The sequence below is a fragment of the Stegostoma tigrinum genome, chromosome 6 (genome assembly GCF_030684315.1).
Source record: "Stegostoma tigrinum isolate sSteTig4 chromosome 6, sSteTig4.hap1, whole genome shotgun sequence".
NCBI classification, from domain to species: domain Eukaryota; kingdom Metazoa; phylum Chordata; class Chondrichthyes; order Orectolobiformes; family Stegostomatidae; genus Stegostoma; species Stegostoma tigrinum.
Window position 1 is genome coordinate 91,170,440 of NC_081359.1, and position 22,584 is coordinate 91,193,023.

The following is a 22,584-nucleotide window of genomic DNA, read 5'->3' on the forward strand; positions in this document are numbered from 1 at the left end:
AAAGCCCGTGGGGAAAATCCTGCCTGGGATCTATTTCCTTCTCTTATAGCTTCACTAGTGCGCCCTCGTGTGGTGATAATTACAAGCAGAATCTGAACCTTATTAGATTCACAGTGGCGTTGATATTAACATTGTCTAACACAAAAATGGGTGGTAATGAATTGCGCACTGTTTTACATCACTGCCTGTTCTTACTTCAATTCTCTCCACCATGATATAGAATGGATAGGTAAGTGGAATTTCATACAGAGAAGTGTGAAGTGATGCATTTTGACAGAAGAAACATGAGGTATAATATATACTTAATGGCCTGAAGTTATTGAGTGTGAAAGCAGGAAAGTTATGCTGAACCTTTGTAAGGCTTTGGTTAGTCCACAACCAGGTTATTGCATTTAATACTAGTTGTGGCTGCACAATTTAAGGAAAGAAGGGTCGATGAGAATGTGTAGAAGAGATTTATCAGAATTGTTCCAGGAATGGGAGACTTTAGTTACCTTGAAAGGTTGGAGAGGTTTGTGTTATTTTCTTGCGAGCATAGGACTTTTGATAGAAGTGTAAATGATTACTAAGAATAAAGTGCTGGGGAAGCTGTAAGGTCTGACGGTGGATAAATAACCTGGACCAGATGGACTGCACCCCAGAGTTCTGGAGGAGATAGCTGAGTAGATTGTGGAGGCATTGGTGGTGGTCTTTCAAAAATCACTGTAGTCAGGGAGAGTCCCAGAGGACTGGAAAGTGGCTAATGTAACACCCCTATGTAAGAAAGGAGGGAGGTAGAAGATGGGAAATTATAGGCTGGTTAGCCTGACCTCAGTTATTGGTAAGATTTTACAGCCCATTATTAAGAAGAAAATTGAATTGCTTGGTAAAATAAAACTAAGGCAGCTTGGTTTCACAAAGAGAGGTCATGCTTGACAAATCTGTTAGCATTCTTTGAGGAGATAATGAGCAGTCTGGGCAAATGCGAGGTGATGCATTTTGGAAGATCAAATTCAAGGGCGAACTATACAGTAAATGGAAAAGTCCTAGGGAAAATTGATGAACAGAGAGATCTGGGTGTTCAGGTCCATTGTTCCCTGAAGGTGACAATGCAGGTCAATAGGGTGGTCAAGAAGGCATATGGCATGCTTCCCTTCATTGGACGGGGTATTGAGTACAAGAGTTGGCAGGTCATGTTACAGTTGTATAGGACCTTGGTTCGGCCACATTTGGAGTACTGTGTGCAGTTCTGGTCGCCACATTACCAAAAGGGTGTGGATGCTTTGGAGAGGGTGCATAGGAGGCTCATCAGCATGTTGCCTGGTATGGAGGGTGCTAGCTATGAAGAGAGATTGAGTAGATTAGGATTATTTTCATTAGAAAGACAGAGATTGAGGGTGGACCTGATTGAGGTCTACAAAATCATGAGGGGTATATTCAGGGTGGATAGCAAGAAGCTTTTTCCCAGAGTGGGGAACTCCATTACTAGGGGTCATGAGTTCAAAGTGAGAGGAGGAAAGTTTAAGGGAGATATGCGTGGAAAGTGCTTTACGCAGAGGGTGGTGGGTGCCTGGAAGGCATTGCCAGCGGAGGTGGTAGACGCAGACACGTTCGCGTCTTTTAAGATATATTTGGACAGGTACATGGATGGGCGGGGAGCAAATGGACACAGACCGTTAGAAAATAGATGACAGGTCAGACAGAGGATCTCGATTGGCGCAGGCTTGGAGGGCCAAAGGGCCTGTTCCTGTGCTGTAATTTTCTTTGTTCTTTGTTCCTTGATCAATTTAAACAAAGGAAAGCCAGTGCCTATGATCTATTTTGATTTCCAGAAAGCCTCTGACAAATACCGCACTGGTTGCTAAGTAAGCTGAGAGCCGATGGCGTTTGGGGCAAGGCACTGGTATAGGTAGAGGATTGGCTGACTAGCAGAGAGTAGGGATATTACAGGTGTTTTGCAGGACGGCAGCTGGTGATTAGTGGAGTTCCACAGGGACAGAAACAGAAGTTACTGGCAAAGCTGAGCAGGTCTGGCAGCATCAGTGAAGAAAAATCAAGAGTTTTCTTTTATTCATTCACTGGATGAGGGTATCACTGGCCAGGCAGCATTTACTGTCCGTCCGTAATTGCCCAGAGGGCAGTTAATTGTCAACCACATTGCTGTGGGTCCGGAGTCACATGTCGGCCAGGCCAGGTAAGGATGGCATTCTCCTTCCCTAAAGGACATAAGTGAACCAGATGGGTTTTTCCAACAATCGACAACGGATTCATGGTCATCATAGACTCTTACTTCCAGAGATTTTATTGAATTCAAATTTCACCAACTGCCATGACGGGATTCAAACCCAGGTCCCCAGAATATTATCTGGGTATCTGGATTCACAGTCTAGCGATAATACGTTGTGGGTTCAGTGACCCTTCCTCACAATGTTCCACAGGTGTCAGTTTTGCGGCAGAACTATTCACGTTATACAGCAACAGACTGGATGGAGTGACTGAGGGCATTGTTGTTCCATTTGCAAATGACATAAAGATGGGTGGAGGGACAGGTCATATTGAGGAAGCAGAGAGGCTGCAGAAGGACTAGGGCAGGCTAGAAGAGTGGACAAAGAAATGGCATATGGAAAACACTGGGGGAAAGTGTGAGGTTATGCACTTTGGTAGGAAGAATGAAGGTTCTAGCTTAAACGGGTTCACTTGGCAGTTAGAAAGGCAAATGCAATGTTAGCGTGTATTTCGAGAGGGCTAGAATATAAGAGTAGGGATGTACTGCCGAGGCTGCATAACCTGTGGTCAGACCACATTAGGAAAATTCTGAGCAGTTTTGGACCATATATCTAAAGAAGGAGGTGCTGGTGTTGAATGGGGTCCAGATGAAGTTTATTGTAATTATCCAGAGAATGAGGGGCTTGTCATATGAGAAGCACTTGAGGACGCTGGGTCTGTACGCAAAGGAGTTTAGAAGGATGAGCAGGGATCAAATCATTGCGTGTATTTAAGACAAAGATACCTAGTTTCTTGATTAGTAAGGGGATCAAGGGTTACAGGGATAAGGCAGAATAATGGTATTGAAAAACATATCAGACATGATCGAATAAAAGAGCAGAGTTGGTGGGCTGAATGGCATATTTCTGCTGCTATATCTTATGGTCATGTGGCAGGTTAGGTAAGGTAGAGAAGAAAAGTCTGTTCCCACTAGCTGATATTTCATAAACCAGAAGACAAAGATTTAAGATTTAGTGGGGTGAATATGAGGAGGAACTTCTTTGCGCAATGAATGTGATGATCTGGAATTCACTGCTCTCAAACATGATGAAAACTCAAACTATCGTTGTTCCAGAAAGAAACAGTCAGACAGGGCTATAAAGATCAATCAGGGGTTCATGTGGTACAGTGATAGTGTCTCTGCCTCTGAGCCAGGCGACCCAGGTTCAAGTCCCAGCTACTCCAGAAGTGGGTAATAACATCTCCGAGCTGGTTGATTAGGAAAATATATCAAAAAGAAATGTGGACCAGTCAGGAGAGGCCAGAGGGCCTCCTTTTGTGCTGCAAATTACTCTCTGACTTTGGGTTTTGCAGTGAATCTCTTCCCTTTCCCATTGTAGCTTTTGGCGTTTTGGGAACAGATGAGTCCTGTCAATGATCTATCCACGTGCACCAGGCAGCCATCATTGAATCTCCCCCTCACTTCATTCACTTTGGCAGGAATAGCTGCTTAACTTCCTGCTGTACAAAATTAGAAAGTAATTCTCATGATGCTGAGGGGCTGGAGAAGTTGGGATTGTTTTTCTCAGAACCAGGAATGTGAAGGGAAGATTTGTATAGAGATGCTGTAGATAACGTGGGTTTCGTTGGAGTTCATATTGAGTAACTGTTTCCACTTTCAGGAGGCTCAGTGATCTGAGGACATCGGTTTGTTGTTGAAAATAGAAAGGAGGTCAGAAGAATTTATTTTAGGCAGTGAGCTCTTCCAATGTGGAATGCACTGCCTCATAGGATTGTGGAACCAGATTCAGAAGCAGCTCTAAAAAAGGAATCGGCTAAATGCTTTAAGTGGAAAGATTTTCAAAATGATAGTGCCCAGGCATGTGACTAAGTTGATAACTCTTTGAAATACTGTCACAGACACAATGGGTAGAATGGCCTTATCCTGCATTGTATACTTCTTTGATGGCTATGATGCCTGTATCTATTCCCAGGCCAAATCTTTAACTGTGCAGAGCTTCCTCCTGTTTATGTTAGTCTCTCCCCTTTTCTTTCTAATTAGTAAGGAATAGGAACCTACTTGCAAATGATATTTTTGATTGATGTGAAGGTGGCCTGTATGGGATGCAAAGGTCCCTATTTCCTGCAGCTTCGACTGAACTGTTAACCCAAGGTTCTGATGTACCTTTAGTGCTTGGGAGACTTTTGCCACTTGCCAGTTTAGTCTATCAACCCCATGCATGCATGTACATGACATATCATTTGATCCCCGTGATGAATCTAATTGTTTCAAAGAAGTTACACAATGTGTCACTTCAATTAATAACTGTATTCCTTTTGCAGTTCTCCAAGGATGTACTGGCCAATTCGTACTCTGCATACATCGATAACTTTCTTAATGCCAAAGAAGCTGTGCGACTGGCCAAGGATGCAAAACCAGCATTTATTAAGTTTTTGGAGGTAAGGACCTTGGTAAATTCTGCAGCAGGATTGGAAGCAGATTGATGTGGATTAGTTATGGGGCTGGACATGGAACAATGTGGATTAGTGATGGGGCTGGAAATGGATCAATGTGGATTAGTGATGGGGCTGGAAATGGATCGATGTGGATTAGTGATGGGGCTGGAAATGGATTGATGTGGATGAGTGATGGCGCTGGAAATGGATTGATGTGGATTAGTGATGGCGCTGGAAATGGATCGATGTGAATTAGAGATGGGGTGGAACTGAATCGATGTGGATTAGTGATGGGGCTGGAAATGGATTCATGTGGATTAGTGGTGGGACTGGAAATGGATTCATGTGGATTAGTGGTGGGACTGGAAATGGATCGATGTGGATTAGTGGTGGGACTGGAAATGAATCGATGTGGATTAGTGACGGGGCTAGAAATGGATCGATGTGGATTAGTGATGGGGCTGGAAATGGATCGATGTGGATTAGTGATGTGGCTCGAAATGGATTGATGTGGATTAGTGATGGGGCTGGAAATGGATCGATGTGGATTAGTGACAGGGCTAGAAATGGATCAATGAGGATTAGTGATTGGGCTGGAAATGGATCGATATGGATTAGTGATGGGTCTAGAAATGGATCAATGTGGATTAGTGATGGGGCTGGAAATGGATTGATGTGGATTAGTGATGGGGCTGGAAATGGATCGATGTGGATTAGAGATGGGGCTGGAAATGGATCGATGTGGATTAGTGATGGGGCTTGAAATGGATCGATGTGGATTAGAGATGGGCTGGAAATGGATCGATGTGGATTAGTGATGGGGCTGGAAATGGATCGATGTGGATTAGTGATTGGGCTGGAAATGGATCGATGTGGATTAGAGATTGGGCTGGAAATGGATCGATGTGGATTAGAGATTGGGCTGGAAATGGATTAATGTGGATTAGAGATTGGGCTGGAAATGGATTAATGTGGATTAGTGACTGGGCTGGAAATGGATTGATGTGGATTTGAGATTGGGCTGGAAATGAATCGATGTGGATTAGTGATGGGGCTGGAAATGGAAAGATGTGGATTAGTGACAGGGCTAGAAATGGATTGATGTGGATTAGTGATGGGACTGGAAATGGATCGATGTGGATTAGTGATGGGGCTGGAAATCGATCAATGTGGATTAGTGATGGGGCTGGAAATGAATCGATGTGGATTAGTGATGGGGCTGGAAATGGATCGATGTGGATTTGTGATGGGGCTGGAAATGGATCGATGTAGATTAGAGATTGGGCTGAAAATGGATTAATGTGGATTAGTGATGTGGCTGGAAATGGATTGATGTGGATTTGAGATTGGGCTGGAAATGAATCGATGTGGATTAGTGATGGGGCTGGAAATGGAAAGATGTGGATTAGTGACAGGGCTAGAAATGGATTGATGTGGATTAGTGATGGGACTGGAAATGGATCGATGTGGATTAGTGATGGGGCTGGAAATGGATCGATGTGGATTAGTGGTGGGGCTGGAAATGGATAGATGTGGATTAGAGATGGGTCTGGAAATGGATTGATGTGAGTTAGTGATGGAGCTGGAAATGGATCGATGTGGATTAGTGATTGGGCTGGAAATGGATCGATGTGGATTAGAGATTGGGCTGGAAATGGATCGATGTGGATTAGTGATTGGGCTGGAAATGGATCGATGTGGATTAGAGATTGGGCTGGAAATGGATTAATGTGGATTAGTGACTGGGCTGGAAATGGATTGATGTGGATTTGAGATTGGGCTGGAAATGAATCGATGTGGATTAGTGATGGGGCTGGAAATGGAAAGATGTGGATTAGTGACAGGGCTAGAAATGGATTGATGTGGATTAGTGATGGGACTGGAAATGGATCGATGTGGATTAGTGATGGGGATGGAAATGGATCGATGTGGATTAGTAGTGGGGCTGGAAATGGATAGATGTGGATTAGAGATGGGTCTAGAAATGGATTGATGTGAGTTAGTGATGGGGCTGGAAATGGATCAATGTGGATTAGTGATTGGGCTGGAAATGGATCGATGTGGATTAGAGATGGGGCTGGAAATGGATTGATGTGGATTAGTGATTGGGCTGGAAACGGATCGATGTGGATTAGAGATAGGGCTGGAAATGGATCGATGTGGATTAGAGATGGGGCTGGAAATGGATTGATGTGGATTAGTGATTGGGCTGGAAATGGATTGATGTGGATTAGAGATTGGGCTGGAAATGGATTGATGTGGATTAGTGATGGGGCTGGAAATGGAATGATGTGGATTTGAGATTGGGCTGGAAATGAATCGATGTGGATTAGTGATGGGTCTGGAAATGGATCGATGTGGATTAGAGATAGTGCTGGAAATGGATCGATGTGGATTAGTGGTGGGGCTGGAAATGGATTGATGTGGATTAGTGGTGGGTTGGAAATGGATCGATGTGGATTAGTGGTGGGGCTGGAAATGGATCGATGTGGATTAGTGATTGGGCTGGAAATGGATCGATGCGGATTCGAGATTGGGCTGGAAATGGATTGATGTGGATTAGTGACAGGGCTGGAAATGGATCGATGTGGATTTCAAATGGGGCTGGAAATGAATCGATGTGGATTAGTGATGGGGCTAAAAATGGATCGATGTGGATTAGTGATGGGGCTGGAAATGGATCGAAGTGGATCAGTGACAGGGCTAGAAATGGATCGATGTGGATTAGTGGTGCGGCTGGAAATGGATCGATGTGGATTAGAGATGGGGCTGGAAATGGATCGATGTGGATTAGTGATTGGGCTGGAAATGGATCGATGTGGATTAGTGATTGGGCTGGAAATGGATCGATGTGGATCAGTGACAGGGCTAGAAATGGATCGATGTGGATCAGTGACAGGGCTAGAAATGGATCGATGTGGATTAGTGACAGGGCTAGAAATGGATCGATGTGGATTAGTGATGGGGCTGGAAGTGGATTGATGTGAGTTAGTGATGGGGCTGGAAATGGATCGATGTGGATTAGTGATGGGGCTGGAAATGGATCGATGTGGATTAGTGATTGGGCTGGAAATGGATCGATGCGGATTCGAGATTGGGCTGGAAATGGATTGATGTGGATTTGAGATGGGGCTCGAAATGAATCGATGTGGATTAGTGATGGGGCTAGAAATGGATCGATGTGAATTAATGATGGGGCTGGAAATGGATTGATGTGGATTAGTGGTGGGGCTGGAAATGGATCGATGTGGATTAGAGATGGGGCTGGAAGTGGATTGATGTGAGTTAGTGATGGGGCTGGAAATGGATCGATGTGGATTAGTGATGGGGCTGGAAATGGATCGATGTGGATTAGTGATTGGGCTGGAAATGGATCGATGCGGATTCGAGATTGGGCTGGAAATGGATTGATGTGGATTTGAGATGGGGCTCGAAATGAATCGATGTGGATTAGTGATGGGGCTAGAAATGGATCGATGTGAATTAATGATGGGGCTGGAAATGGATTGATGTGGATTAGTGGTGGGGCTGGAAATGGATCGATGTGGATTCGTGATGGGGCTGGAAATGGATCGATGTGGATTAGTGATGGGGGTACAATGGGACTAACTCAATTATTGTGTGTCCGTAGGTGGTGGGGCTGACTCACTCTGAGGCTATAACTATTTGCCCCATTTTGAGCAGTGTTTGTAATGTCTCTGGCCAGTGACAGTACTTAAAAAAAGGATAAGAAGTGACAGGTTGGAAATGCATGGAGTTGACAGAGTAATGGAGTTGGTTGGAGGCAGGACTGATTTGGGAATAAGGTGATTCTGACTTCCCCACTGTATACAACATTACAAGCTACAACTGGCTGTTGCAGGAATCTGGTGGTAGGCTCACTCCTGGGTAGCAAACACACCCCAGTGCCAACCATCTACTGATTGGCATTTATGAGGATGTGTAAGCATGAAATACAGAAGGGACGGATCAGCTAGGCAATGTATGGTCCAGAGGTGAGTGACAGGATGGAGGAGATAGCATACCTGTGAAGGTGCTGTGAGTTGGCCAGACCTGGCAATCATTGCTCTGGCTGCTGTCTTTGTATGATCTTTATAAAGGAAAGATTCCGTAAATCTCAAATTGGCCATGGCATGAGTCGAGCTGAAGGCCAGAACAAGTTAGAAAAGTGTTTGGATTATTAAAATTCATTTGCTGAGCAATGGATTCCCATCATTCCTGGCCCTGCTTCCCACCCAATAAGCAAAGCAAGATGGAGCATAAAGACTGACTGGGACCGACTTCTCCATCTCCTTGTGTGGTAGAATATCTTAGTGCCCTTCGAGAGAGACACATCTTCCTGATCCTGAGGACAGTGCCTTGAAGGTAGACTGAGAGGGGATTTTGGAATGAGTTGAGCTGTTCAGTGACACAATCTTGTTGAAAACAGGTTGCCATGGGTAATGGCAATCCTCCCTTTAGTAGTGGGTAGTTCATTTGAGTAATGAAGTGACCTGTTTTAGGCTGATCAGAAATTGACTGACTCCATGCCAATTTTAAAGCCTGCATGTAGCTGGTCTGAGGTGTGGGGAAGGACGAGATCCGTGAGACCTCATTTCCTTGCTACAAGCCTGCTCCCTGTCCCACCAAAGCAGCATGGATCAGCGGTGTGCAGCTACAACTGTCCAACCCGTCCGGGAAAACCCTTCATTGACTGCCTTTGGCAAGATGGGCATCCTGGCAGCAAATGCAGAAATTGATTCAATAGTGATTATTTGTGAGAAGTGTAAGATTCCATCCAACTTGTGATTTGTGGATTGTTAATGTGTTGTTACAAGGCATTGTGAGGAAACTGACACTCCTCATACTTGAAGAACAAGGTCAAGAGGATGTATAAAAACCAAACGGACTGCAGATGCTGTAAATCAGGAACGAGAACTGAAGTTGCTGGAAAAGCTCAGAAGATCTGGCAGCATCTGTGAAGAGAAATTGGAGTTAACGTTTCATATCCAATGACCCTTCAGGGGACCCAAAATGTTAACTCTGATTTTTTTTCTTCACAGATGCTGCCAGACCTGCAACTTCTGTTTTTGTTCTGAGAATGTATATTTAAAGTGATCTGTTTAAAAAAAAAGGGTGAAGTGAGGAAAAGATCTAAAAACGTTTTCACTCAGCAAGTAGTTAGGGTGTATTGCCTGGAAGTGTGTTGGAGGCAAATTCAATTGAGAAATTCGAAAGGGCATTGGATGATTATTTGCATAAAAATACGGTGCTCAAATTCCTTCATGATCAAAGGTCTGGGTAAAAGTAGGATTAGCTCACAGTAATAATGCCCATTTAATGAGGCAGTGCCAGTACAGTGGACAGAATGCCATCTTTTCTGTGCCATTCTGTGAACTTTTTCTTATGTTGCAGCAAAGCATGAGGGAGAACAAAGAGAAGCAAGCTCTGTCTGATTTAATGATCAAACCGGTTCAGCGAATTCCCCGGTATGAACTTCTGATAAAGGTAAGAAAGTGTAAGATCAAAATTGAAAAACAGTATAAAAAGGAAGCCAACTAACTTAGAAAATACTGACCACCTGATGCAAGCAGGAAATTGCATAATATAGTACGGATGGCAGAATATGACAATCTCAAGGTTTAATTGTTTGTATGTGTGTAAAACGAAATAATATGTTCAGCTTGAAGTATAATTTTGATCATTTGGAACATTCACTTTCTGGGTTATCTGCCTGAATGGTGTAATGCAGGGAATGTAATGACAAGAAGTGGGACTTCAGCCATTCTTATTGTAGCACAGATGTCAGCTCATTTATTGACAATCATTGACTTTCATCTTCAGCTTAAATGAGCAGCTGGGGGAGATGATACTGTCGTTTTAATGTCACTGGATTAATGGCCCTGGGTAATGCTTCAGGACAAAGGCTGAAATCCCACTGTGGCAGCTGTTTCAATTTAATCAATAAATCAGATAAAGCTATTTTTGGCAATGATGACCATGAAACTTTCATTGGCTGTTGCAAAAACTCTCCTGGTCCACGGATGTGCTTTTGAAAAGGAAGTCCTACACTTTGAGATAACAGTGAGGTAACACTTTGAGTAGAGCTGGATGAACACAGCAGGCCAAGCAGCATCATGGGAGCAGAAAAGCTGACATTTTGGGTCTAGACCCTTCTTCAGAAATGGGGGAGGGGAAGGAGGTTCTGAAATAAATCGGGAGAGAAGGGGAAGAAGGTAAAAGATGGATAGAGGAGAAAATAGGTGGAGAGGAGACAGTAGGTCAAAGAGGCGGGGATGGAGCCAGTAAAGGTGAGTGTTGGTGGGTAGGTAGGGTGGAGATAGATCAGTCCGGGGAGGACGGACAGGTCAAGGGGGCGGGATGAGGTTAGTAGATAGGAGATGGGGTGGGGCTTGAGGTGAGAGGAGGAGCCCCTAACCTTAATCCTAACCCTAACCCTTAACCTATCTCCTTCCCAAAATCCACAAGCCTGCCTGCCCTGGTTGATCCATTGTCTCCATCTGTTCCTGCCCTACCGAACTCATCTCCACCTTTCTGGACTCCATTTTCTCCCCGATAATAAAGTGTGAAGGATGAACACAGCAGGCCAATCAGCATCTCAGGAGCACAAAAGCTGACGTTTTGAGCCTAGACCCTTCATTCTCCCCCTTGGTCCAGGAACTCCCTACCTATCCCTGTGACGCCACCCACGCCCTCCACCTCCTCCAGAACTTCATATTCCCTGGCCCCCAACACCTCATTTTCACGTCCAGTCCCTATACACCCGCATTCCCCATGCAGATGGCTTCAAGGCCCTCCGCTTCTTCCTGTCCCACAGGCCCGACCAGTCCCCCTCTACTGATACCTTCATCCGCCCAGCCGAACTCGTCCTCACCCTCAACAACTTCTCTTTTGATTCCTCCCACTTCCTACAGACATTGGGGGTGGCCATGGGTAATCAAGCTATGCCTGCCTCTTTGTAGGTTATGTGGAACAATCCCTCTTCCATACCTACACTGGCGTCAAACCCCATCTCTTCCTCCATTACATTGATGACTGTATCGGTGCTGCCTCGTGCTCCCATGAGAAGCTCGAACAGTTCAGCCACTTCACCAACAGCTTCCACCCCAACCTCAAGTTCACCTAGATTATCTCTAACACCTCCCTCACCTTCCTGGACCTCTCTGTCTCCATCTCAGGCAACCACCTAGAAACTGATATCCATTTCAAGCCCACCAACTCCCACAGCTAACCAGAATACACCTCCTCTCACCCACCATCCTGCAAAAATGCCACCCCCTGTTCTCAATTCCTTTGCCTCCACCGCATCTGCTCCCAGGATGAGGCATTCCACTCCGTACATCTCAGATATTCTCGTTTTTCAAGGACCGCAACATTCCCCCATACCTGCAGTGGTCAAGAATGCCCTCGACCATGTCTCCTGCATTTCCCGCAACTCATCCCTCACACCCCGTTCCCACAATAGCCACCAAAAGAATATCTCCCTTGTCGTCACATATCATCCCACCAACCTCCGGATCCAGTGCATCATCCTCTGACACTTCCGCCATCTACAATCTGAACCCACGGCCAAAGATATTTTTCCATCCCCACCCTTGTCTGCTTTCTGGAGGGACCACTCTCTCCGTTACTCCCTTGTCCACTCCACACTCCCCACAAACCCCACTTCAGCTGACACTTTTCACTGCAACCACAGGAAGTGCTAAACCTGCAACCTCCTCCCTCAGCTCCATCCCTGGTGCCAAGATGATTTTCACATCAAGCAGATGTTCACCTGCACATCTGCTAATGTGGTATACTGCATCCACTGTGTCTGTTGTGGCCTCCCCTACATTGGGAAAACCAAGTGGAGGCTTGGGGACCGCTTTGCAGAACACCTTCGCTCGCTCCGCAAAAAAACAACAGCAGCCCAATGTTATCAATATGGATTTCACAAGCTTCAAAATCTCCCCTCCCCCTACTGCATCCCAAAACCAGCCCAGTTCGTCCCCGCCTCCCTAACCTGTTCTTCCTCTCACCTATCCCCTCCTCCCACCTCAAGCCGCATCCCCCATTTCCTTCCTAATAACCTCATCCCACCGCCCTGATCTGCCCGATCTCCCCAGACTGACCTATCCCCTCCCTGCCTTCCCACTTACATTCACCTCTACTGGCTCCATCCCCGCTCCTTTAACTTGCCTGCCTCTTCTCCTCTATCCATCTTCTCTCTGCACCCACCCTCCTTATTTATTTCCAAACCCTATTCCCCTCCCCCATGTCTGATGAAGTGTCTAGGCCCGAAACGTCAGCTTTTGTGCTCCTAAGATGCTGCTTGGCCTGCTGTGTTCATCCAGCTCTACACTTTGTTATCTAGGTGGGAGGAAGAACAGGTTAGGGAGGCGGAAACAAGCTGGGTTGGTTTTGGAATGCGGTTGCGGGAGGGGAGATTTTGAAGCTTGTGAAGTCCACATTGATACCATTAGGCTGCAGAGCTCCCAAGCAGATTATGAGTTGCTGTTCCTGCAACCTTCGGGTAATATCATTGTGGCACTACAGGAGGCCCAGGATGGACATGTTATTTGCAGAATGGGAGGGGGAGTTGAAATAGTTCGAGACTGGGAGGTGCAGTTTAGTGCGAACTGAGTGTAGGTGTTCTGCAAAGTGGTCCCCAAGCCTCCGCTTGGTTTCCCCAATGTAGAGGAAGCCACACCGTGTACAGCAGATGCAGTATACCACATCAGCAGATCTGCAGGTGAACATCTGCTTGATGTGGAAAGTCTTCTTGGGGCCTGGGATGGGGTTGGGAGGTTAGATGTAGGGGCAGGTGTAGCACTTCCTGCGGTTGCAGTGAAAAGTGTCAGCTGTAGTGGGGTTGGAGGGGAGCATGGAGCAGACAAGGGAGTCACGGAGAGAGTGGTCTCTCCAGAAAGCAGGTAAGTGTGGGGATGGAAAAATGTCTTTGGTGGCGGGGTTGGATTGCAGATGGCGGAAGTGTCGGAGGATGATGCGTTGTATCCGGAGGTTGGTGGGCTGGTATGTGAGGACGAGGAGGATTCTGTTTTCGTCTTTTTATTGCGGTGGGGTGTGAGGGATGAGTTGCGGGAAGCGGGAGACACGGTCAAGGGGGTTCTCGACCATTGAGGGGGGGGATGTTGCGGCCCTTGACAAACAAGGACATCTGAGATGTGCGGGAGTGGAATGCCTCATCCTTGGAGCAGATGCGGTGGAGGCAAAGGAATTGGGAATAGGGGATGGAATTTTTGCAGGGGGGTGGGTGGGAGGAGGTGTATTCTAAGTCCTAGACTTCTTTTCATGTAAAGTCCTAGGCTTTACCGAGCCTGGCCAACATGTGAGTTTGGAAGCAATGTCATTGACAACCCTCTGGAGTGACCGAGAGAGAGCCAGTGCTGTTTACAACACATGAAAGAATGTTACAAAAGCTTACCAATGCGTTTGGTGAGTGATGCTGTCATGAGAGGCTGCTGGATTACAAAAGTTTTGAAAATTGCTTTCAGAAAATCCCAGAAGGAACATTTGTGTTGTGATCTCTGCTTTCAGTTTAGATGAGTTTGTTATCTTGAGATAATGTTAGCCTTTCAGTTCACTGCTGAACCCATGCTCTGAAATTGCCAGCTCAGGGATGTTGGCAATGCAACAAGTATTTTATGTGTTCTGCACCAACATTTTTCAGAAGATTTATTTATTTCCCCTACGACTGTTGTTAGACTCCAGTTGTACTAATTTTAATGGAATAATTTATAAATCTGGAACCATATTTTGCAAGGTTTATCCTGATGGATTGCTTCTTTGTATGAGTAAATCTTGTGCCAACTGTGAGGTGACCTGCAGTAACTTTGTACGGTAACACTGAGATGTAGTGCACCCTCTGGTAACAGGGAAACATTTTAAAACACTCCAGCCTGGATTATCTGCTCACCACCCTGTGATTTGCTGAGATTAACTGTATTCCGTGGGTAATCACAGGCAACTTGTAAAAGAAGTCAAAAATCCAACAGCCTCACCAATAACAAACGCCTTTACTGTAACAATCCAACATATACCACCTCTCATGTCCTCTCCACTGATCTTCATTAATACACTATTTGTGGTGCACCTTTAATTCCCTAGTTTCAAACTCAGAAATTCCCTCCCTAAAACATTCTGCTTTCTACCTCTGCTCTGCTTTGTTCTTTCCTTCCTGTCTCGCCATCCTTCCCTTTCCTCCCTTCTTCACTCTACTTCTCCTGTTTTCCTCTTTGCTTCCTTCCTCACTCCTTCCTTTTTTCCTTTCTGTTTTCTGTCTCTCTCTCTCCACCTGTTCTAATACTTCATGTCATGTGATATAAAAATGTTTGCCAACACTGTGAAGCATCTTGGGAGTTTTTACAGCTTTAAAGGTGCTTTATAAATGCAGGCTGCTGTTTGTTGCTCACTTGCTATTGAGGTAAGCACTATTGTTATTGCACACACTTTGTGAAGCTGCTGAGGATTTCATGGAGTCAGTGAAAGAAGTAATTCAGTGTGTTTTATTCAATACAGTGCAGAGCTGGATGAACACAGCAGGTCTGGCAGCATCAGAGGAGCAGGAGTGTCAATGTTTTGGGTGGGGCCCCCTCATCCTGACCTGAAACATTGACTTTCCTGCTCCTCTGATGCTGCCTGACCGGCTGTGTTCATCCAGCTCCACTGACTCTGAATCCAGCATCTGTAGTCCTTGCTATCTATTCAGTGTGTTGTGCGCACTAAAGCCACAACACTGAGATGTTTCAGCAACGAGTTCTAATTCGATATTAAAGTAGTTTTGTGTGCTTGGAATGATTTTGTTCACCCATCAGCCTGTGCCTTTACTCAGAAGTATCGACCTGTTTAGATCTGTTACTGTACATTACACCATTTACCAGTTTCGAGTTTATGTTAAATGCTCTCCCAGGCACAGCATCACTGGCCACATCTCTAAATGGTCCCAATATTTTAAGTAGGTGTGGGGCTAACTCGGATTTAATTTAATATTAACATATCATAGAGAGTAAGACCCCCTTGTGGAAGTGCAAGATATTGTTTTTTTGTCTGCAGCAAATTGTACATCCTCAATTTTCTGGAGAAGAGCTGGGACATACTATGAGATGAACCTAGATACAAGGGCTAACTCTGTGGGATTCTGATGGTACATTGGTAATATTAGTGCACTAGAACCTAGAGGTCTGGACTAATGGTCTGGAGGCATAAGTTCAACTTGCAGCATGGAAGCTGAAGAAGTTTATAATCAACAGATTTGTAAATATAAATTAAAATGCTAGTTCCATTAATAATGAACATGAAATGACTGGATTGCCATTAAAAGTACTTTTCCTATGGCTGATGTTCTTCATGGGAGGTAATTAGCCATCCTTTCCTGGTCTGTCCTAAACATGACTCCAATAGTACAGAGGGTGTGATTAAGTCTAATATGCTGTGTGATGCAAGAAGACAGTTCTATACCGGCTTTTAAAGAGGAATAAGGGATGGGCAATAATTCACATACCAGTAAACAAAAGAAAAAAAAAATTATGTAGATTATTTTAGCAATTGATTTGTGTGTGAAGACAAAATTACTGAAGAAGGGTCCCGAACCGAAACATCAGCTTTCCTGCTCTTCTGATTTTGTCTCACCTATTGTGTTCATCCAGCTCCACAGTGGCCTTACGTGCTTATTTTTCATTAAACTACTTTTTAATGTAACCCTGCTTTTAATATTCGAAAGGTAACATACCCTCAGAAGTTCATCAAAGATTCATTGACAGCGCCTTCCAAATCTACACAAAAACCAGAAGAACTGCAAATGCTGGAAATCAGATACAAAATCGGAAATTGTTTCCAAACCCACAACCCTTTCCATCACGAAGGGCAAGGGCAGCAGATACATAGGAACACCACCTGATAATTTCTGTCCAAACTAATCACCGTACTGACTTAGAAATAACCTGTTGTTCCTTCACCGTCACTGGGTCAAAATCATGGAATTCTCTCCCTAATGACATTGATGTTCAACCCACAGCACGTATTCTGCAGAAGTCCAAGAAGGCAGCTCACCACCACCTTCTAAAACACAACTAGGGACAGGCAATAAATGCTGACCCAGCCAGCGACTCCCACCTTGCATGAATGTATAAAAAAAACCCACAAAAGTAAAACAACAATAAAGCAGCACAGTAACATTAAGTACATGATTATTAAAGCTTGCATATTCAACATAAAAATATATCAAATTAGTGTGAAAATCTGCATTTTAAAGCACACTTTTAAATTTTATTGTTTGATATATTCAACAAGTCCATTACTTCATCTGAGCCACCCCAGCTCATGATCTTGACCAGAAAGAAGCAGATATGAGTGACATTCGTACTTCAGTATTACGAACTGATGCTTCCCTAAAGATTTATCTTGACATTATTGGACTGAATGTGCGATGAGCAAAATAAATATCTAACATACCACTGAAGCTTTGAAATGATACAGAATAATATTTATAACCTAGAGGATGCAGTTTCACACTACTCTGGTTTACAACAAAATGGATTTAATTCATAAAAGTAAACAACTTGCCTAAATGTGGAGCTGTGCTTATCCCGATTCAAATCTGGCCTTTATGTAGAAAGGTGAGTGTTTCCATACAGCTTAGGATATACTGGCCGTTGACATTTCACCCAAGCTGTCCATGCTCATTAGTGACATTGGACTCAATGAGGTACCTCTCTAGTATGATCCCCATACACACTGTAATAATCCCCCGCCCTCCCTCTCCACAAACACACACTGCTTCCCTACCCCTAGAAATGCTGAAATTAGTCCTTTGCCCTACACTGCACACAGATAATCAGCTCTTTTCCCAACCTACCCCCTCACACACAAATACAGTGGCAGATCTAGAGGGACGGTTCTCCAACTATAATACCCCCAGTTGGGAAATTATTGGGTCAGAGAGTTGGGTCTGTCATTATTCTACAGCCATTGAACTAATTATGGAATGAGATTGTGATATTCCTGGACCTCTGGTTCAGTCTTCGTGCAGGTCAAAGTACTCAGTTTCAAAAATCATTAGTTGATTAAGCTTGCAGCAGTTTTTTGGTCTAACTTGGGCCAACAAGATAGAACTAAATTTATTTTTGGATTTCTGACTCTTCAACAATTGTATCCAGCTCTTTAATAGATTAATCTTCTATCCGTGTGCACTATCGTCCCACTTGCTGAGCTCCTCCTCTACCCACTCTGACAGATATTCACCATATCTTATGGGTTCAGTTCTCCTGTAGCAGAATGCCAGCCTTATCCTTGTTTTCCAACCAGATTTTCCTCCGTGAAAACATGATCAACTACGTCATTAAAAACAAGTAATTGAAGATGAATACGTTGTCACATACTATACCTTGGCTTACCAAGATTGTTAACTTAATTCCTGGCAGTTGGACTGATCAGTTTGAAAGGGACTGTGGGGAATTTGCCTCAAATCCAATTGGATTCAGAAATGCTTCAATTAAGGCTTGTAAAGTAAAGTCACCGTAGACTTACTGGGTCACGGGGCTGTTCTCTCATAATACATAGAGGTGACTCGTTGTGGTTTAACTTGAGGGTCATCATGCCACAGGTGAAGAGAGAGATTGAGAAGGAGAGTCTACTTTATGGTAACTTCAGCTGGTGGGGGCATTTAGGCCATGTGGTTGCCATCAGTCTGCATAGCAGTGCTGCATCACAAACCAATCCCTTTGTAAAGCAGAGTGATGTCAACAGCGTGGGTTCAATTCCTGCTCTGGCTGAGGTTACCATGAGGGACTGTCCTTCTCAAACTCTCCCCTCACCCGACCGGATGGTGACCCACAGGTTAAACCACCTCAAATCATCTCTGCCGAATGAGAGAGCTGTCCCATTGTCCTCAAATTTACCTTTACCTTTATTTAAGACTTGCAAAACTTAACACAACACAGTCTACGAATAATAGAACTAAACAGAAAGTATGTCACTGATAATGGGAACTGCAGATGCTGGAGAATCCAAGATAACAAAGTGTGGAGTTGGATGTACACAGCAGGCCAAGCAGCATCTCAGGAGCACAAAGGGTCTAGGCCTGAAACGTCAGCTTTTGTGCTCCTGAGATGCTGCTTGGCCTGCTGTGTTCATCCAGCTCCACTCTTTGTTATCTTAGAAAGTATGTCACAGTTTCCTTTCAAGATAGAAATGTGTGTCTTGATGAAATATCTAAGGTCTGTTCTTTGAATCCTGGGATGTTATCCATCACCCCTCCCCGCAGGTCTTCTGGACAGTAATAGCCTGAATATTAATTTTTTAAAAAAATTAGAAACCACGACTATATGCTGCCTAATCCAATCAAAATGTAACATACATACTTCCTTTGTTCCTGATCATATTCTGTCCTGCCAGCATTGTAGCTAAGGTTGGCTCTAGATTAAGAACAGGATTCAGTTTGCTGTCAGCACAATGGCTGATAACTATGACAGTTTGTTAGTTATAAGTGTTATTGTTAAGCTTTTGAGCAAATTAACAGTTTTACAGAATGCACAGTGAAACATAAACTCATAAACATGCAAGGATTTGAAACAAAGTGCACTTATGTGAGGAGAGTCTTGGCCTTTAAAAGCATGGCTTTAAAATGAGTGATTGCGCAGAAACTGAAGAAGCACAACAGTCTAGTGTCTGCTGAAACCTGATCTCTGATTATCAGACTGAAGCCGTTGATGTCTCCAACGTGAAATTAGTTCCAGCATGGAGTAAAGCCCCTTGTTTAATATCTAAGACTAGTTTGGAAATAGTCCAAAAGAATGTGGTGACAGCATTGAACAGCCTTTCTGCCTTTTTCAATTCACTGCAAAAATCCCACTTTTTGGTGGTTTGTGTTTCTTTCCATCTCTGTTGTCCACTCTATATTTCCTCTGATAAATGATGTAATATGCAAAATATCTTTAATAAATTCATGATATTTAAGAATTTCTGTCAGGCATATGGTATTCCCCTAAACCAACCAAGGTGAGGGAATCAGCAATGTGATCTTTTTCAAATTAAACCATTTTGTTACGTGACTCTACCCACAGTTTGCTTTCTTTCACGGAAAAAAAACAACAAAATACTGTTGATGCTGTAGATTTGAAATAAACAGAAATTGCTAGCCCTGGCAGCATCTGCATACAGTGAAACAGAGATAATGTTTCAGATCCAGTTCAAGATTCTTCGGCATTTTCAGTGAATTGGAGCACTCTGCAGTTAGGATCATACCTAACACAAAAGAAGATGTTGTGATTGCTGAAGGTCAGTCTCCTCAAGCTGAGGGCATCTCTGCAAGGGTTCTCAGGTCACTGTCCTCAGCCCAAACATCTTCAGCTGCAATATTACTGCTCTTTCCTTCCACATGAGTTCAGAGATTGAGATGTTCATTGATGTGCATTCTATTCATTAAGAGAGTGTGGGCAGTGAGGCTTAGGCCAGCATTTATTACCTATCCCTAAATGCTCTTGAAAAGATGGTGGTGAGCTGCCTTCATGAACCTCTGCTGTTTGTGAAGTGTAGGGGCACCCACCTGATTATTGGTGAAGGAGTTCAAGGTTTTGGGTCCAGGAATTTAATATATCTTCAAGTCATGTTGGTAAGTGGCTTGGAAGGGAAATTGCAGTGGTAGTATTTGCATGTATCTGCTGCCAAAGTCCTTCTAGACAGTAGTGGCCAATGCTTTGTAAGGCGCTGTCTAAATATCATTTGTTAATTTATACAGTAAATGTTATAGCTGGTATGTACTGCTGCTACAGCTGTGGAGGGAGTGAATGTTTGTGGATGTGGTGTCGCTCAGAACGGCTGCTTTGTCCTGGATGGTACCTGGATGATGTAGAACTTCTTTAGTGTTGTTCGAGCTGCAGTCATCCAGGCAAGACATAATCCATCACACTCCTGACTTGTGTTTTATAAATGATGGACAGTCTTTGGGAAATCATGTGATGACTTACTTGCTGCAAGATTCCTAGCCCATGACCTACTCTTGTAAACACAATATTTGTATGGTGAGTCCAGTTGATTTTCTGATCAATGTTAGCCCCTAGGATGTTGATAGTATGGGGGAGGATTCATTGATGGTAACGTTGTTGAATATCATGGAGTGGAGCTTCGATTCTGTCTTGTTGGATGTAGTCACAGTTTGGCATTTGTAAGGTGCACATGTTACTTATCAACTGTCAACCCAAGTCTGGATGTTGTCCAGGACTTGCTGCATTTAGGCATTCACTATCTCAGCAGCTACAAATTGTGCTGAACATGATGCAGTCATCGGTGAACATCCCCACTTCTGCCCATATGATGGTCATTGATGAAGCAGCTGAAGATGGTTGGGCCCAGGACATTACCCTGAGCAACTGCTGTCGAGCTGTGCTGGAGCTGAGATGACTGACTGACAACTAAGAGAACCACCTTCCTTTGTGCCAGTATGACTCCAGCCAGTGGAGAGTTTTTCCCCAATTCCCATTTCTGCTAGAACTCCTAGATGCCACACTCTGTAAAATTCAGCTCTTATGTCAAGGGCAGTCATTCTCACCTCTCCTCTGGAGGTTAGCTTTTTGGTCCATTAATGGATCATGGTTGTGATGAGGTCAGAAAACAATTGGTCCTGGGGGAGCCCAAACTGTGAAAACTGAGAAGGGAGCGTTTGAATTCGAAAAATAGGCTAGATAGCCTGGAACTTGTTTCACTTGTGCATGGGAGGTTGAGGGGTGACCTTATAGAGGTTTTTAAAATCAAGAGGGGCAGAGATAAGGTGACGAGCAAGGGTCTTTTCCCTCAAGTGGGTGAGTTCAGAACTATGGGGCGTATTTTTTAAGGTGATAGGAGAATGTTTTAAAAAAGACACTTTGGGCAACTTTTTTCACACAGAAAATGGTTCACATGTAAAATGAACTGCCAGAGGAAGCATTGGATGCAGGTACAGTTAGAATATTTAAAAGAAATTTTGATAAGTACACGAATAGGAGGAGTTTGGAGGAAAATGGGCTAAATGCGAGCAAGTGAGTCTAGTTGAGTTTGGGAACATGGTTAGCATGGATTAGTCAGACCGAAGGGTTTGCTTCCATGCTGTATGGCATGATGCTATGACTCTAAGTGCAGTATAAGTAAATAAAGCCATGTCCTAGCGTAGAAACAAAATTACAACCTCTGAAAACCCAAAATAAACGTAGAAAATGCTGGAAATACACGTTACATCCGTCAGCTCTCTGAGTGAATACGTAGGTTAACATTACAGGTATACTTTTGTCCCCCCGAACCATTTTGTTAAAAGTTTAGCAACCATTCATTTTCAATGTTGATGGGTCTGGCATTTGTTGTCAGTATTTTCCGCCTTTTTGATGATAAAGTTTTGCAGCAGCCCATTTGCACACCAAGTGAAAAGGAAAATACCACACAACTTGTAGTGATGGGTGCACCCTAGAAAACAGGGGCAGCTCGGCATCACACAAACCGATAATTATCTGTGTACTAAGGTGTTTCAGTCCAGCTGCAGAGACTTTCCTACATGCTAGATAGTCCAGGGTTAACCCCTTGTCTCCAGGATTAATCATAGAGGCAGTAAAAGGATCTTGTGCTTTAATTTTCTTTGAATAGTGGAGGGCAAGTGCTGTTTCGCGGTTAGTAGGAGACAGGAAGTCATATTGAAACCTCTAAGAACATGTCCAGGCCAGAGCTGAAAACCCTAGTGGCCAGTGTGTGGCAGAGAAGTATGTTGTGATGATCCCTTCTAACTTTCAAAGAAAGGGGAGATGAGGAGGTGATGGTGTAGTGGCCATACCACTGGACTCATAGACCAGGACCCCCAGGCCAACATTCCCGCTCAACGGCTGCTCAGAGATCCTGCGTGCTCAATGTGCCAGCACATTGATGTCTGCATTTGGAAGTTGCTAAAGCACACAGATCTCAGAGGCCTGCAAGACACAATAGAAAATT

General features: G+C 44.1%; 1 protein-coding gene across 3 annotated transcripts in view; it reads left to right on the forward strand.

Annotated features, from left to right (window-relative positions):
- The window catches only part of LOC125453462 (rho guanine nucleotide exchange factor 17-like), a 457,467-nt gene that overhangs the window by 312,294 nt on the left and 122,589 nt on the right, over positions 1–22,584 (forward strand). For all 3 annotated transcript variants that reach the window (XM_048533100.2, XM_048533099.2, XM_048533101.2), the window contains exons 4-5: positions 4,528–4,644; positions 10,036–10,128. In XM_048533100.2, the coding sequence (XP_048389057.1) occupies positions 4,528–4,644; positions 10,036–10,128 (210 nt within the window). The remainder of the gene's footprint in view (positions 1–4,527; positions 4,645–10,035; positions 10,129–22,584) is intronic.